Raw genomic sequence first — 14,469 nt, forward strand, 5'->3', positions numbered from 1 at the left:
CTAACCCCACCAGATTGATGATTCCCCTGCTGTACAGATTCTTCAGCATCTGTGGAGTCACTTGTTTCTGCTCTGCAATTTGCTGCTGCTCTGGAGGCAGAATTCTAAGATGCCACCCCCTTCCTCAAGATTTCTGGTCACTTCTTTGAGCTATTCAGTCAAATAGTAATCTGAGTTCTGCTATCAGGCAATTTTGCAGATGTAATTAAGGTGCCAAATGAGATGATTTTAAGATCAGGAGACTACCTGGGGTGGGCTTAACCTAATCAGATAAGGCCTTAAAGTGAGCTGGGCTCTTCCTAAAGAAAGAGATTCAAATTGTGAGAGGAAAAGAAATACATTTTTAAAAAGTGTAACAGGGATTTGATGGGAGAGAAATTCTCTGCTGCTGGATCTGAAGATGGAGTAGGCCACATGGCAAGGAGTGTAGGTAACGTCTAGGAACTGAGACTGGTCCCTGGCTGGCAGCCAGTAAGGAAATGGGGCCTTCAGTCCTGCAACCACAGGAACTGAAGTTGGCTAACAGCTTGTGGCAATTTGTTAAACATCAATAGAAAACTAATGCACTTGCTTTCATAAATCTTGCTTTTGTTGATTCCGTATGTGTGTATTAGTAGACAGCAAGCTCCTAGATGAGAGGAAAAGGAAGTTTTTACATTTATTTTTGTATCCCCTTCCCACCACAGCCATAATGTGACGGTATATTAGGGAGATTTGCTTTAACTGATATATTAGAATTAATGGGATATATAAATCCTTGGCCATGAGAGTACCTCTTATAAAGCAGCAGCTAGAATCATTACCATTGTCAACTGCCTCCTGTCTCCTATTTTAGAAACAAATTCCTGCACATCTGATATCTTCTGGACATCTTCAGGTAGATGTCTCACTAGTCCCATGAACTCAGCGAGTCCCCACATTTTCTCTCCCCAAACTGCCCTTCCCCTCTTTTCCCTAATTTAGGTAATGGTACTTCAAACTCCCAGTTATCTTGGGGGTTAGAACTTGAGCCATTGTTTAGCTACACTGCACTTGGAGGCTTGTGGGGATCTTAATTCTGGGACCAGGGGTTGACCAGTGTCCCCTGCATTGGAAGCACAGAGCCCTAACCCATGAACCACCAGGGAAGTCCCCAGAACTTGAGCCTCCGTAGACTCCTTCCTCTCTCTTGTCCCCATGTTCTGTTGGCAAGTCCTGTCCGTTTTTATTGTCACTGCCTGGTTCACTACCTCTCACCTGGAATACTTCAAGAGTCTTCTAATTGCTGTCCTGGGACCCGTCTCCAATGAGTACAGCTCTGATCATGTTGCCTTTCTGCTCGAGCAACTTCCAAGGAAGCCATCAGCTTGGCATTCAAAACTCTCCCTGAGTGAACCTAAACCCACTTTTCTCATATTTCCAAAAAATTCTTAAATGAGTATTTTGCCTACCTTCTATGTTATTTGGAGTTGACCTTTTTAAAAAAACATTCTTTAAAACTGTTATTGCTTTTGCAGGTCCACATACTAACTGTGACTCTTCCCTGCAACCTACAGCTTTTTCACGTGCATCTTACCGTTCCTTTTACTTCAGACTCACTGCTCTTCCAATTCTCTGCAATCGGATATTCTCATACCCTTGGACTCTTCTGAACATATAGTAGCCACTTGGCTTGTTGAACTGTCAAGGGGAAATGTGGTTCCAGAGCCAAATTGTGAGTGCCCAAAGCTAAAGCCTCATTCTGCTTGCCTCCAGCTCTCATTCCCTCCCCCAGGACACACACCACCATTTCATTCTGCTTTGGGGGTGATCATCGGCCTAAATGTTGGGGCCCGCACATTCATCCCATAGAGAAGGGACCCTCGACCTCACCGTCGAGGTCGATTTACTCTTTGGATGTTTAGTGATTTTGACCAGTCACACAGATTCCTCCCCAGTTTCCCGTGTCCGTAGGAGGTGTACCCCCTAGATTTCCGGCTTTATGAGAACTGGTTTCGCCTTCATCCACTCTGTCCTCATTGAGATTGAGACTTCATCCTTCTCCCCCTCAGCCACTGTGCGCACTTTAATAAATGATCTGATCTCAAAAAAAAAAAAAAAAAAAAAGAAGGAAAAGGAAAAGCAGAAAAAAAGCTTCCCATGGTTCGTCTTAGAATTGGCAAGTGAAGGTGGACCGATTCCACCACCCGATCCTATTGAGTTCCCGGCAATTACATGAGGCCCGCAGCTTGCTTCTCACCCTCGCTCCCCCCGTCCCTCAGGGGTTTAGTGACCTAAGCAACTTCCCCCCCCACCCCTGTCCCGTCTTGGTACGGTCTGTCCGGCGTTTGGCGTTCCACCCCCGTCGTTTCCTTCCAGGTTGGTTCAGCCCAGGTCTACTCTGGGGTGGTGCTAAGCCGGCGCCAGATCGACCCTCGACTGAGGAGAGGCAGTGCGGTTCCTCTAGGCGCTTCTCCGTTGGTTCCTCAGGCTTCCTCAGCCTCCTCACCACCCGCGGGGACCCGAGAGCTCGGTGTATGCCCCACCCCTGACCCCGCTAGAGACATGTCTACCCCGGCTCGGCGGCGTCTCATGAGGGACTTCAAGAGGTAACCCGCCCGGGACTCTAGGGGCCGGGGGCTGCCGCCGGGGTACAGGGCGGGGCCGGCAGCGGGCCGGGCGGGCGGCGCGTTCAGGATAGCGGGAGGTTCCTGTGGTGTTTCCCTGTAGGTTACAGGAGGATCCTCCAGCCGGAGTCAGCGGGGCTCCGTCCGAGAACAACATCATGGTTTGGAACGCGGTCATTTTTGGGTGAGTCTGCGTTCCGGATGGTGGTGAGGGCCGGGGGACCCGTGTGCCCGTTGGGACTCCCCCCCCCCCCCCCGGTGCGGAGGCGGGGACTGAGAGGGACGGTTTGGGGCTCGTTGGGCCTAGGCGCCTCCCCGGAGCCTGTGCCTCGATTAGCTCGGTTCGCGCTGCCAGGGGAACCGTTTGGGGTTCGGAGGGGGGCGGGGCGGGGAGCGGTGGCGCTTCGGCCTGCCTGGGGTTTCTGAGCCCCAAAGCTCTATTGGTCGTGGCTTTGCAACCCGGGAAGCGGTGGTTTACCAGAGGTGGGGCGAACAGATGAACCGGGGAGAGAGGAGCCCCTGATGCGGGAACTGACTTGTTTCTCTCTGTGTTGTAGGCCTGAAGGGACCCCGTTTGAGGATGGTAAGAGAGTTTCTTTACCCACCTTTTGGGACCCTGATCTTCTGGGGAAAGGGTTTCCCAGTCAACCTGGAAGTGCCTCCTACTTAATAACCCGCTTCTCCCTAGCCTCTGCCTGCTAAAGATTTGAGAGGAGTCCAGTCTGTGGCAGGTTGTTTTGGCTATTGTCCGCTTGACTAGAACTGCTCCTTTTTTCCTGCTGCTTAAAAAAATCTGAGTAAGGCAGTCACTTTTTAAAAGGAGCATGACACCACTGATGTTAAGGGTTTGTGAGGTTTGGGTTGTGATCTTGCTAAATTCAGGACCACCACCCCCTCCATCAGGATACTGAGTTAGGATCAACCCAACCACTTGCTGATCAACTTGGAGACCCCAGGGACTGTCTGGTTCAGAATTCTGTCACAAGGGTGGGAACTGTGTTCAGCAGGTGCCTCATGTGTGGTGTTGGATGTTGAATGGATGCAGGAATCCCTTGCACACAACTGTCTGGTTTCTATAATCTGACATTGAGTGCTTTTCAGCCTCACTGCTTTAAGGTGGTCTTTAATGGCACCTTCAATAGCCAGTTCGTTGTTTCTTATTTTTAAATGAGTTTTCAGCATGTGCTTTTATCAAGACTTTATGATCAGTAATCTCAAGGCAGTTTCATAATTGAGGGGAGCCTTAATGTACTCTCTTACCAGTGTCCAACCTACTTCAAGATACTACACGTACTTATAGGTACATGATTTTTAGGTTTAGGTTTGACTTTTAAAAACACACTAAGTTGCTTTTTAAGGACTTTTTAAAGCTTCTTGTTTTGATATAATTATAGATTTGTGTGGAATTGTAATAAATAATAATACAGAGAGACCTTGTGTACCTTTCACCTGTTCCCCCCTCTCCCTTGGTAACATCTTGAATGACTATGCACAACCAGGAAATTGACATTGATATAGTTTTATCCGCACTCAAGTGTGTGTGTATGTGTATGTATAGTTAATTGTTTTTGAAAGCTTAATGCATTTAAAAAGATGATTAAAAGTATTTGAACTACTGATTGACATCTTTAATATTTGAGGTATTTTTAAACAGAAAAGGGTCTTTCTCTTATTTATTTTCTTCTCAATGCCTTATATTCCTTTGGTCATATAGCCTTTGAGAGAAATCTGTACACATATGCACACACATATGCATACACCTCCATTTGAAGGTGGCAACAAAAGCATTTCTACAAACTACTCAGTACAAGCAAAGTTGCCAAGTCAGATTGCCTTTGGATGTTACCAACCACAGCATGTTGTGAGGTAAATGAATACAAAGCAATTCTAGGATTCATCTCAAACACTCAGATTTCCCTAGCAGATTGTAAACAGTAATCTAGATGCTTTGTTTCTTCTCTGCGTTCACCTCCTGGGTAAATGTCACTGTTCTTCAGTGCTTTGATAAAAAGAAATGACAGCAAGGGAGTCTGATCCTGAAGGCATACTACTATGGTGCGTGAGGTAAATCATTTGAACTGATCCTGATCCATAGCAGAAGCTAGCTAGGCTTAGTTTTCCTCCATTAGATCGGTTGCTGGTTGTTCATATTTAAGCTTTATGTGCAGATTAGCTGTGTATTTGCTTTAGCTCCAGCAGCTTTATTTTCATTGGCTTCTTTTTTCCTCCTGATTTTATTCAGACTGCTTTATGCTGGGCACAACTTTATTAATAGTACATCGCTTTGCTAGGGGTTGGCAACTTAAATATTTCAAGGGTGCTTCTCTCGCTTTAAGTGGTATGAATTGGAAAAGTACTTATGGAATCCATTATCTACCTGGACCTTCCCCCTTGACATTACTGGTTCTATTTTTGATGATGTGTCTCTCCACCCTGACATTACTGAAAGGAATTACTCAGGCTGAATGACAGTACCCTTTTCTGATTCATTCTTTTGAGCAGTCTGCTATCCATGAATGCTTCCTCAGGTGTCTCAAACACTAACCAAGGTTACAAGAATTTTTTTGACCATTTAAAAATACCTCTTATTTATAGCTAGGAAATTTACTGGAAAGGCCCGATTAGGAACAAGTGGCATAGTTGATTTTGCTGTTGCTAATGTATGATATAAATCAACAGCTTCAGAACTACTTTTGCTAATTCCTTGTAACCATCTGGAGCAGATGTTTCCAGAACAGTTGCTGCTGCTATCACTTCAGTTGTGTCCGACTCTGTGTAACCCCATAGACGGCAGCCTACCAGGCTCCCCCGTCCCTGGGATTCTCCAGGCAGGAACACTAGAGTGGGTTGCCATTTCCTTCTCCAATGCATGAAAGTGAACACTGAAAGTGAACTCGCTCAGTCGTGTCCTACCCTCAGCGACCCCATGGACTGCAGCCTTCCAGGCTCCTCCGTCCATGGGATTTTCCAGGCAAGAGTACTGGAGTGGGGTGCCATTGCCTTCTCCGTCCAGAACAGCTAGGTCCTAGTTAAATAGCTAAACTTTTAAAAATAGGAACTCTTCAAGGTATTTTGATTTAACTTCACACACTTGAAGTAAAAGGGCTATGTTCCCAAGGGCTTACACTACCAAACAAAACATTGGGTGTAAATTCATCCTTATAAAATATCTTGGCATGTATGCTGAATATGAAGGTTAAGAAACAATATATTCTCCACCATGTCATCTGAAAATTGTTAATAGAAAAGGTAAGATACTAGTATTTGATTTTTACAGTGGATGTATTCTTAAGAATTTGGTGTCTTTTTTTAAATGAATCACTTAAAAGTCCACAAGGGGTGTTCTTAAGGTACATAAATCCTGTAATGAAGGTTGGTTATTATCTTAAAAGTCAGACTTTTTCAATCATCAAAAAAATTTAAGTATATGTGCTTTGCTTCCTCCTCAGGGGTCACAAACTGGTGGCTAAATGGCAAAAAACACCTACAGAGGTGCTTTCTTTGGCCAGTACAGTATTTTCAAAAGTTGAATTTGTGACTGTTTTTAGGCAGAACATACACTAACCAAATCACTCCCTATTGCTCTACACTAGCCTTTTAACACATTTATATAATTGTCCAGGTCTGTTGTGGCCTCCTCAGGAAGATAAAAAAATCAGTACAGATTGTGTACAACAATGGTGAGGCTTAAGTTTTCAATTATTTTAAAGCCTAGCCTCCTAAATATTCAGAGGATAAGCTTAGGCTCAATTGCATAACATTAATTCTAGGATTTTAAATATCCTTAATGTTCATTTTGGATCTCAGAAATTGCATAGAAAGTTGTACTGAAGAGGTTCTTATTGTTTAATGCAGCTAAAAGTATGAAGAAAGAAAGAAAGAAAAAGTAGCTCAGTCGTGTCTGACTCTTTGCAACCCCATGGACTGTAGCTCACCAGGCTCCTCCATCCATGGGATTCTCCAGGCAGGAATACTGGAGTGGGTTGCCATTTCCTTCTCCAGGGGGTCTTCCTGACCCAGAGATCAAACCTGGGTCTCCCACGTTGCAGGTAGACGCTTTAACCTCTGTGCCACCAGGGAAGCCCTAAAAGTATGAAACATCCCTTTAAATGTGTACTTTGAGTAAGATGTGGGTAGGTCCTACTAATTTATATTCATATTGAAATAAACAGGTGGTTTCACTTCTCAAGATATCAAGTAAGCTGTTCTAAAAGACTTGATTAACTTCTTGGGTAGCTAGGTAACCACCTTGTTGACCTTCTCAGCAAGCAGTAGGCAGAAAGCTCAAGTCAAGGGTTTTGCGAACCACCAGCGTACGTTCTCAAGCGTTTCACTGACAGTGTTTGATGTAGGTCAGAAAGAAAGTACTGTCTAGTATTTGAATTCATTAATTGTATTTTTCTTACTGATAATAGTTTGGATTTTGGGGTTTTGCCTACTTCAACTGGGTCTAGAGATGTGAAACTGTAGAATTATTGTAACTAAAGTATTTATGAAGCACTTGTTTTATATCACTGTTCATCTTTCTCTCTTTTAAACCTCTCAACAATGTTATGTAGTGGGTATTATTATTAACCCATGGGTTAATAATACAGATGAGGAACTTGAGGTATAGTCAAGTTAAACAGCTTCCCCCAAGGTTTCATAACGAGCAAGTCGCAAAGCAAGGCTTTGAACCCAGACCTGACTGCAAAGCTTCTGCTTTGCCCCACTATTTATAATTATGCTTGCCTTCTGTGTGGCTTTACGACCTTTAAGTACCATATTTAATTATCATTTTAATTTAAAGTACCTGGGAGCTCTGCATACTATTAAATCTGCCCAATTTTAGAGCAATTTCTTGATGATAAATCTCCAAGCTATAATTTAAGTGTATATCAACACTGAGCCAAATGTGTTTATACTTGAGATACATAAGGAAGCTCAAAGTTTTGAACTAACACTCATTCCCACTTTTTCTTGCATATTGTAATATTAGTAGAACTGAAAAAGAACGAACTATGCTTTCTCCCTCAAAAATAGGAAGAGTTATGACCAGCTGGTGATAAAGGTGAGGTGTGTTCTGATGGACTATAGCATGTTTATCCATTTCCAAATACTATAGTTTGTCCTTCGGAGAAGGCAATGGCACCCCACTCTAGTACTCCTGCCTGGAAAATCCCATGAATGGAGGAGCCTGGAAGGCTGTAGTCCATGGGGTCGCTGAGGGTCGGACACAACAGAGCGACTTCACTTTCACTTTTCACTTTCATGCATTGGAGAAGGAAATGGCAACCCCCTCCAGTGTTCTTGCCTGGAGAATCCCAGGGATGGGAGAGCCTGGTGGGCTGCCGTCTATGGGGTCACACAGAGTCGGACACGACTGAAGTGACTTAGCAGCAGCAGCAGCAGCATACTGTTCGTCCTTAGTTATAATTCATAGTAGCTTTAGATCTGACTTTAAATTTTAGGGAGTAAAAATAGTTTGAGGAGTAAGTCTCCGTATGTTGCATTTTACATTACTCTGAAACTTTGGGACGCATGTTCATACCAAGGGCATCTTTGTTAGCAAATTGTTTACTGTCGGTTTGCTGGTAGAAAACACACATTTTGGTATTGTTATATGTAACATCTAGGAGTAAAATGACTGTGATCTTTTTTCTTAAGTGGAAAGGTGGAATGGAAGCAAGGAAGAAATAAATTGCTAACTCTGAAGGAACCAGTAACACATTATAATCTTATCTGAAATGTGGTCTATTGTATTAGAATAAGTAATGTATTAAATGGACCAGAGTAATATAGTGGAACATGCATCACCTTACGCCAGATAGTAACTGATTCCTTAAGATTACTTGAAGAAATTTCAGTCAGGAAAAAACAGTTGCCCAGTTGTTTTCTTGGAATTTATTAAAACCAGTTAAAAATAACATCTTGAAGGAAATATCTCCCCAAATCACAACTTCCAACAATTCTTTTTTTTTTTTTTAGCTGTGCCTCATGGCATGTAGGATCTTAGTTCCCCAGCCAGGGAATGAACCCACATCCCCTGCTCCCCTGCAGTGGAAGCGTGGAGTCTTAACCACTGGACCACCAGGGAAGTCCCCCAACAATTCTTGAATTAGATCCAGCTTGTCCATTTCTTATAAGTTTCTAACCTAGTATGTTTTAGGGCCTCCCATGACCTTAGTTGACACATATTCAAGAAAAATAATTTGTTTCAATGGTAGCGTAAACAAACATCATTAGAAAGAAATTTACTGGAGACATGAATGCAATCTAATGTGATTTTTAAATTATTTCTGCCATTAATTCCCTCCATTAGTGTGAATTATTGAGTTGGTTTTATAGTTAAGTACCTTGTGAGTCATACTTAAGGGTTTTTAAGAGAGACTGTGAAGTTTTTTCTGGCTTACATTCAATTATGTTTTCATTATAGAGTTGCTATTACATGAAAAGGAGCCAGGGAACACTTTTATACTTATTCCCTGCTGTTTTAAAAATAATTTGATTGTTGATTTGTATTTCTAGCATTGGTTTTTGAACGTTTGTGCTCATTCTTTCTAGTCCATTTAAAAATCACTGGAGAGTTTAAGATTGCAGCTGATGAAAATTGGACTTTATTAAGGTCTTTCAGTCTTCTAAAGGAGGAAGGCCAAATTTTGGCTGTAGTTGCTTGTCATTTTAAGGATGTCTTCAAAATGTACAGGGGCTAAAGTTATCCTGCAGGCAGTAATTTTGAGTTTAAGATAGCTGTATTTAAGTTTGGGGGAGAATAACGGAAAAAAGAAAAATGAATCACCTTTGAGTGGTGGTTCTCACACTGTTCATTTTTAGGGCAGTTCCTAGAGCTGTACCTCTTACCTGGTCTCTTTCCTACTCTATATCTTTGCATTATATCATATAATACTTGAAAAACAAGTCATGTAGCATTAAAAACAAAGTACTACTGAACAAAATGATAAATGTTTTCTTAACCCTTGCTTTTCTAATTACAGGAACCTTTAAGCTTACAATAGAATTCACTGAGGAATATCCAAATAAGCCACCAACGGTTAGATTTGTCTCTAAGATGTTCCATCCAAATGGCAAGTATCACTTTTTAATAGAGTATTCTCAACTGCTGTACTGTTTATTTGGGGAAGTATTCCACATTTCCTATTTATTTGTCTGTAGTACCTGAGTATTTGTGTAGGCATCTTGCTGTTTTCTGAAAGCTGGTCTTGTTCATGGTGGCCTATTGCTGTCTTGGTTTAGGTCCTAGAAGGGACACTGCCTTTGTCTGGAATCTGAGAGCCTTCTGGTTTTGATGATTTTATAATTTACTTAATAAAAATAAAGGTGTCCTTGAGGTTTCCTTTTAATGTAAGGCCAGATTTGGGTAGTTTTGTGTTGTAATTATATTCACTAGCATTTAAAACAACCGTTTTCAGCTTTGAATGCATATCAGAATTAGCATGAAACATTTAAAAGCTATGGATGCCCTGGCCTCACTCCAGACCTGCTGAATATCAGATTCTGTGGTTGAGGTTCAGGTATACAGTATAGTACAAAAGTACCCAGAGAAGGCAATGGTTCCCCACTCCAGTACTCTTGCCTGGAAAATCCCCATGGACAGAGGAGCCTGGTAGGCTGCAGTCCATGGGGTCGCTAAGAGTCGGACATGACTGAGCGACTTCACTTTCACTTTTCACTTTCACGCATTGGAGAAGGAAATGGCAACCCACTCTAGTGTTCTTGCCTGGAGAATCCCAGGGATGGGGCAGCCTGGTGGGCTGCCGTCTATGGGGTCGCACAGAGTCGGACACGACTGAAGCGACTTAGCAGCAGCAGCAGCAGCAGCAAAGTACCACAGGTGATTCTAACTTAGTACTTCACTTTTTTTCCCTTCCTAGTAGCAAGCCTAGAACAACTTGCCTTTTATTCAGGTTAATATTCCAGGGCATCAGATATTTTTATCTTCATGCCAAAACGAAACTTTGTGAACTCTGAGCTGTCTTTTGTTTTTTCAGAGAAGAGGTAGTGTTTAGAAATTTGGTGGAATGAATTTCCCATAAGTCTGTGGATGACTAGGAACCCTGTTTAAAAAATGTGTGGTTTCCTGGATAACAGGACAGTCTTTTCAGAATAACAAGCATTAAGTATCTTCCAGTTTTACACAAATTATATTTGACATTCTCTGATCATCCCAGTTGTTTCACTAGTAGTGATTATGACACTTCTTTTAGAAATATAACTGAGAAGCAGCTTAGGAATCTTTTTAAACCTCAAAAGCAAAGTATTCTTGACTCTATTTGTCTTGACTATGATGTTAAAACCTTAATGGTTTTGTTATGTTTAACATAACCTACTTCTATGCTCTTAGTCTATGCAGATGGTAGCATATGTCTGGACATACTTCAGAACCGTTGGAGTCCAACCTATGATGTGTCTTCCATTTTAACATCCATACAGGTGAATTTTCCTTAATGTGACTATCCTTTGATACATTTATATTAGCAATTGTTTTTTGAAAGTCATAAGTTAAGTAAAAAGTAGGTCATTAAGACCTAAGCCACCAGAAAACATATTTGCCTAGCTATAGCAGACTAATGTAACTGAAGATTATTATGCTGAGAGCAAATTTAGCTGCTACCTAGGATAATTCAAGTGATTATATCTAGGCACTGAGGAACTGACTTGTTACAAATTGTCTCTATAGTCTCTACTGGATGAACCCAATCCCAATAGTCCAGCAAATAGCCAGGCTGCTCAGCTGTACCAGGAGAACAAGCGAGAGTATGAAAAACGTGTTTCTGCGATAGTAGAACAGAGCTGGCGTGACTGTTGACCTGGGTGGAAGAAAAGAAGCAGCAGTCATAAGGAAAATATGTATTGATGTGTTTGTCATCTTCTTGTTCTTCAGTGTCATTACATTTACTTTATTAAAAGCAAAATAGCTGTTGTGCCGTTTCCATCGTCTCTTGCCAAGCGTTTCCTATCCCTTCTACCCTCTCCTTAAACATCAGAGAACACCCTCTATGAGATCAAATGTACTGTACCTGGGTTACGTGCAAAAATTACTAATGCTTACTTTCCCTTCTCTTTTATTTCCAGTTTTAGGGCAGTTTTGTGTTACTCTACTTTACACTAAGCTTTTAAAATTGTTTTACAAGTGGTGCTTATGCATAGCTTGATGACCGGAATGTCATTTTTAACAAAATGATTGCTGAAGCCTTCACCCTGGCTGGTCCTTCCCTTGTGTTAGATTTAGAAGTGAAGTTTTGGAATATGGCATGTAGAAAACAGGGAAACAAATCCTTGTAAACATCCACTTTGAAAGAGCAGTGGAAGCTTAAAAGGCATACTAAGATTTAATCAATGTGAATTATTTTTTACTGTAGGAAGGAGAATGTTAAAGATTTGGCCAAAGGAGTGCCACAGTCATGTAACTCACACATTCTCTCCTTGCAAGATATTCACTGGACACACCCAAGCTAAGTTTTGGAATACTGCAGTCTTCTGGATTTTCACTTTCTAAAGAGGTGTGGGAGCAGAGGAATGGAAACAATCATTAGTTTTTAATTAAGCTAGGAAGGCTGGAGAAACTTTAATCTTTTTAAAGGAGCTGTTCTGCCCTATGTAAACAAATTTATAATCCCACATTGTTTTTCTTTTAATTAAACCAAGGAAGGGAACATATCTGTGGCAAACTATTTTCCACTCAAATCCTCAGTTAATGCTGCATGCTTTAGTTTCTCCTTCCCCTTTCAGTATTATAAGAACATTAAAATCAATGTTTGCAGTCTTTTCTTTGAATATTTATACTTTTAGACAGACAGTACCTTTAAGTAGCAGTGTGGGACAAGGCTTGTAAATGTTTGGTCTGATATTCCATTGACACCTTTTGTGCATTTATCACTCTTTTAAATCTAACTTTGCATAAGTAACCCATGTAAAAAATGTACATTTTTCAAAACTTGTAAATAAAAATAACCTTAAAATTTTGTAGTCAAAGTATAATTATGTTTTAGCTGAGTATGAATATAGATCCTGGGAGAGGGAAAAGAGAAGATATTGCTGGAGAGGACCTTTATTCTTTTCAGTCTTAAGTATTTTATGCTTTTTAAAACATTCTAACAGAATGTGAAACTATTCAAACAAAGCTATTTCAGCATATATTAAAGGCAGTTAAGGGAATGAAACTGTTAAGTGGGGAGAATTAACCTGGAGATTTACCTTCATCCTTAGAAACCAAGGTCTAACATTGATCCTGACATTCTACCTCTTAAAAAAAAGCCTTAGCTTAAAAAAAAATACTATAAAATGGTATTTTAAGTCTCGAGTAAAGTTTGGGAATACAGGTATCCTCAGTGTTAACCTTGTTTAAACAAAACTTTCTTCCGAGGAGCAACCTAGTTCATTTTATAGAGACAAGGACAATGACTCTGGAAATTCACTTAACTTGGTGGGAGGGGCGGTGATAAATGAAATTTAAGTCCTTCTGGTGTTATTTAAAGGAGCTTCAAAGTGAGGGAGCTCATCCTACACTGAACACACAAACTGGTTAGATTCACCTGGGAACAACATCCTTAGTAAGTTCATTTCTGCTTCTAAGTAGAATGACATTAAATCAGTCTTTATTTGGCAGATTAGTTTTACATAAATTTCTTAATCCTACTGTGGCTGGGTTGTTTTTCTTTTGGCTGTGCCACATGGCTTATGGGAGCTTAGATCTCTAACCAGGGACTGAACATGGGCCATGGCAGTGAAAGCGCCAAGTCTTAATCACTGGACCACCAGGGAATTCCTATGGTTGGGTATCTTGAATATTGACAGTTACTCATACTTGAAAAAATTAAGGTGAGATTGGGAATATGCACGTTTTATTATTTTTTTCTTTCGTATACCTCCTGAGAAACTATTCCCAGTATCTTTCATGGGATAATCCTTTTAAAATCTTACAACAGCGTCAACAAACTGACTTCCCCAAAGCATCATATCCATGGTCAAAGGCACCACAAATCATTCATTTCAAAGTTTAATGCAGATTTGCCTTTTTTCTTTACAGTTTTTTTTAAACAAACGCCACAGGCTAACAACACCATACACTAATTTATAACAATCATAAATTTAAAACATATGTGAGGTCACCTTTCAAATGGCAGATTGAACTTGAATCTTCAATTCTGCACCTGCTGGTATGGCAAAGGGGGTGTGATGAAAAACTAGAGTTGTAATTAAGAGTCCTTTATTTAGGACCCATCTCCAGCTTCAAGAGTTACTCATAGCACAGTGAATAATGTACTGTATACTATTTTTAAAAGAATCCCAACAGAATGCATGAAATTTCCATTTATTTTGTAATCAAAGGGGAGGGAAAAAAATCTAAAAAGTAGATCTGTGAGCCTTAATGCTATAAATATATATGTAACTGAAAGCAGAGTTAGTTCCTCAGTATAATTTATTCAAACAAAACTTAAAGCTGCTCATGTACCTGTGCAGGTTTTATATCAAGGTTACAGTACTGGGTTAAAATGACTGCTGTCTCATGTCTCAAAGGGAAAATATAAGAACCAACAAAAAGGGGACAAAATAGAACAGCAAAGTTGTCAGCAGCCCATTCTTGCCAACGCCATTTCTCAACATATTCTCAAGCAGAGTTAGATGACTTCACTCTAGTTCCACATCAATACCAAGGCTGATCCTAAGAAGTTAGGAAATCTGGACCCTCAAACTGAGAACCAAATATATACTTGGCCCCATTGTTTCAGAGCTTAACTAACTACATTAATATTCTATTCGTTTTAACTTACACAAATAAACCAGATTTATATAACATTACCCTACTCCTCTGGCCCCTGAATCATTTTGGGAAGAGGAGAGAAATGTAAAGAGAGAAAGGAGTTTTTACACTCAATCTCCAAAG

General features: G+C 40.8%; 1 protein-coding gene across 1 annotated transcript; it reads left to right on the forward strand.

Annotated features, from left to right (window-relative positions):
- The first annotated feature begins 2,313 nt into the window (after positions 1 to 2,313).
- Positions 2,314 to 12,544, forward strand: UBE2A (ubiquitin conjugating enzyme E2 A). Its single transcript, XM_040265147.1, has 6 exons — positions 2,314 to 2,567; positions 2,689 to 2,769; positions 3,143 to 3,168; positions 9,560 to 9,649; positions 10,927 to 11,015; positions 11,263 to 12,544. The coding sequence occupies exons 1-6, from the start codon at positions 2,524 to 2,526 to the stop codon at positions 11,389 to 11,391; spliced, it is 459 nt and encodes a 152-aa protein (XP_040121081.1). The 5' UTR covers positions 2,314 to 2,523; the 3' UTR covers positions 11,392 to 12,544.
- Positions 12,545 to 14,469: the final 1,925 nt, after the last annotated feature.

This window comes from Oryx dammah, unplaced genomic scaffold (genome assembly GCF_014754425.2).
Source record: "Oryx dammah isolate SB20612 unplaced genomic scaffold, SCBI_Odam_1.1 HiC_scaffold_23, whole genome shotgun sequence".
Lineage (NCBI taxonomy): Eukaryota > Metazoa > Chordata > Mammalia > Artiodactyla > Bovidae > Oryx > Oryx dammah.

Excerpts from the sequence above, each read along its gene's own strand:
- UBE2A (XM_040265147.1), top strand. The coding sequence starts at position 2,524 with ATGTCTACCCCGGCTCGGCGGCGTCTCATGAGGGACTTCAAGAG. Across the intron at positions 2,770-3,142 it reads TGGAACGCGGTCATTTTTGG|GCCTGAAGGGACCCCGTTTG; the intron begins GTGAGTCTGCGT and ends TCTGTGTTGTAG. Across the intron at positions 11,016-11,262 it reads CCATTTTAACATCCATACAG|TCTCTACTGGATGAACCCAA; the intron begins GTGAATTTTCCT and ends TTGTCTCTATAG.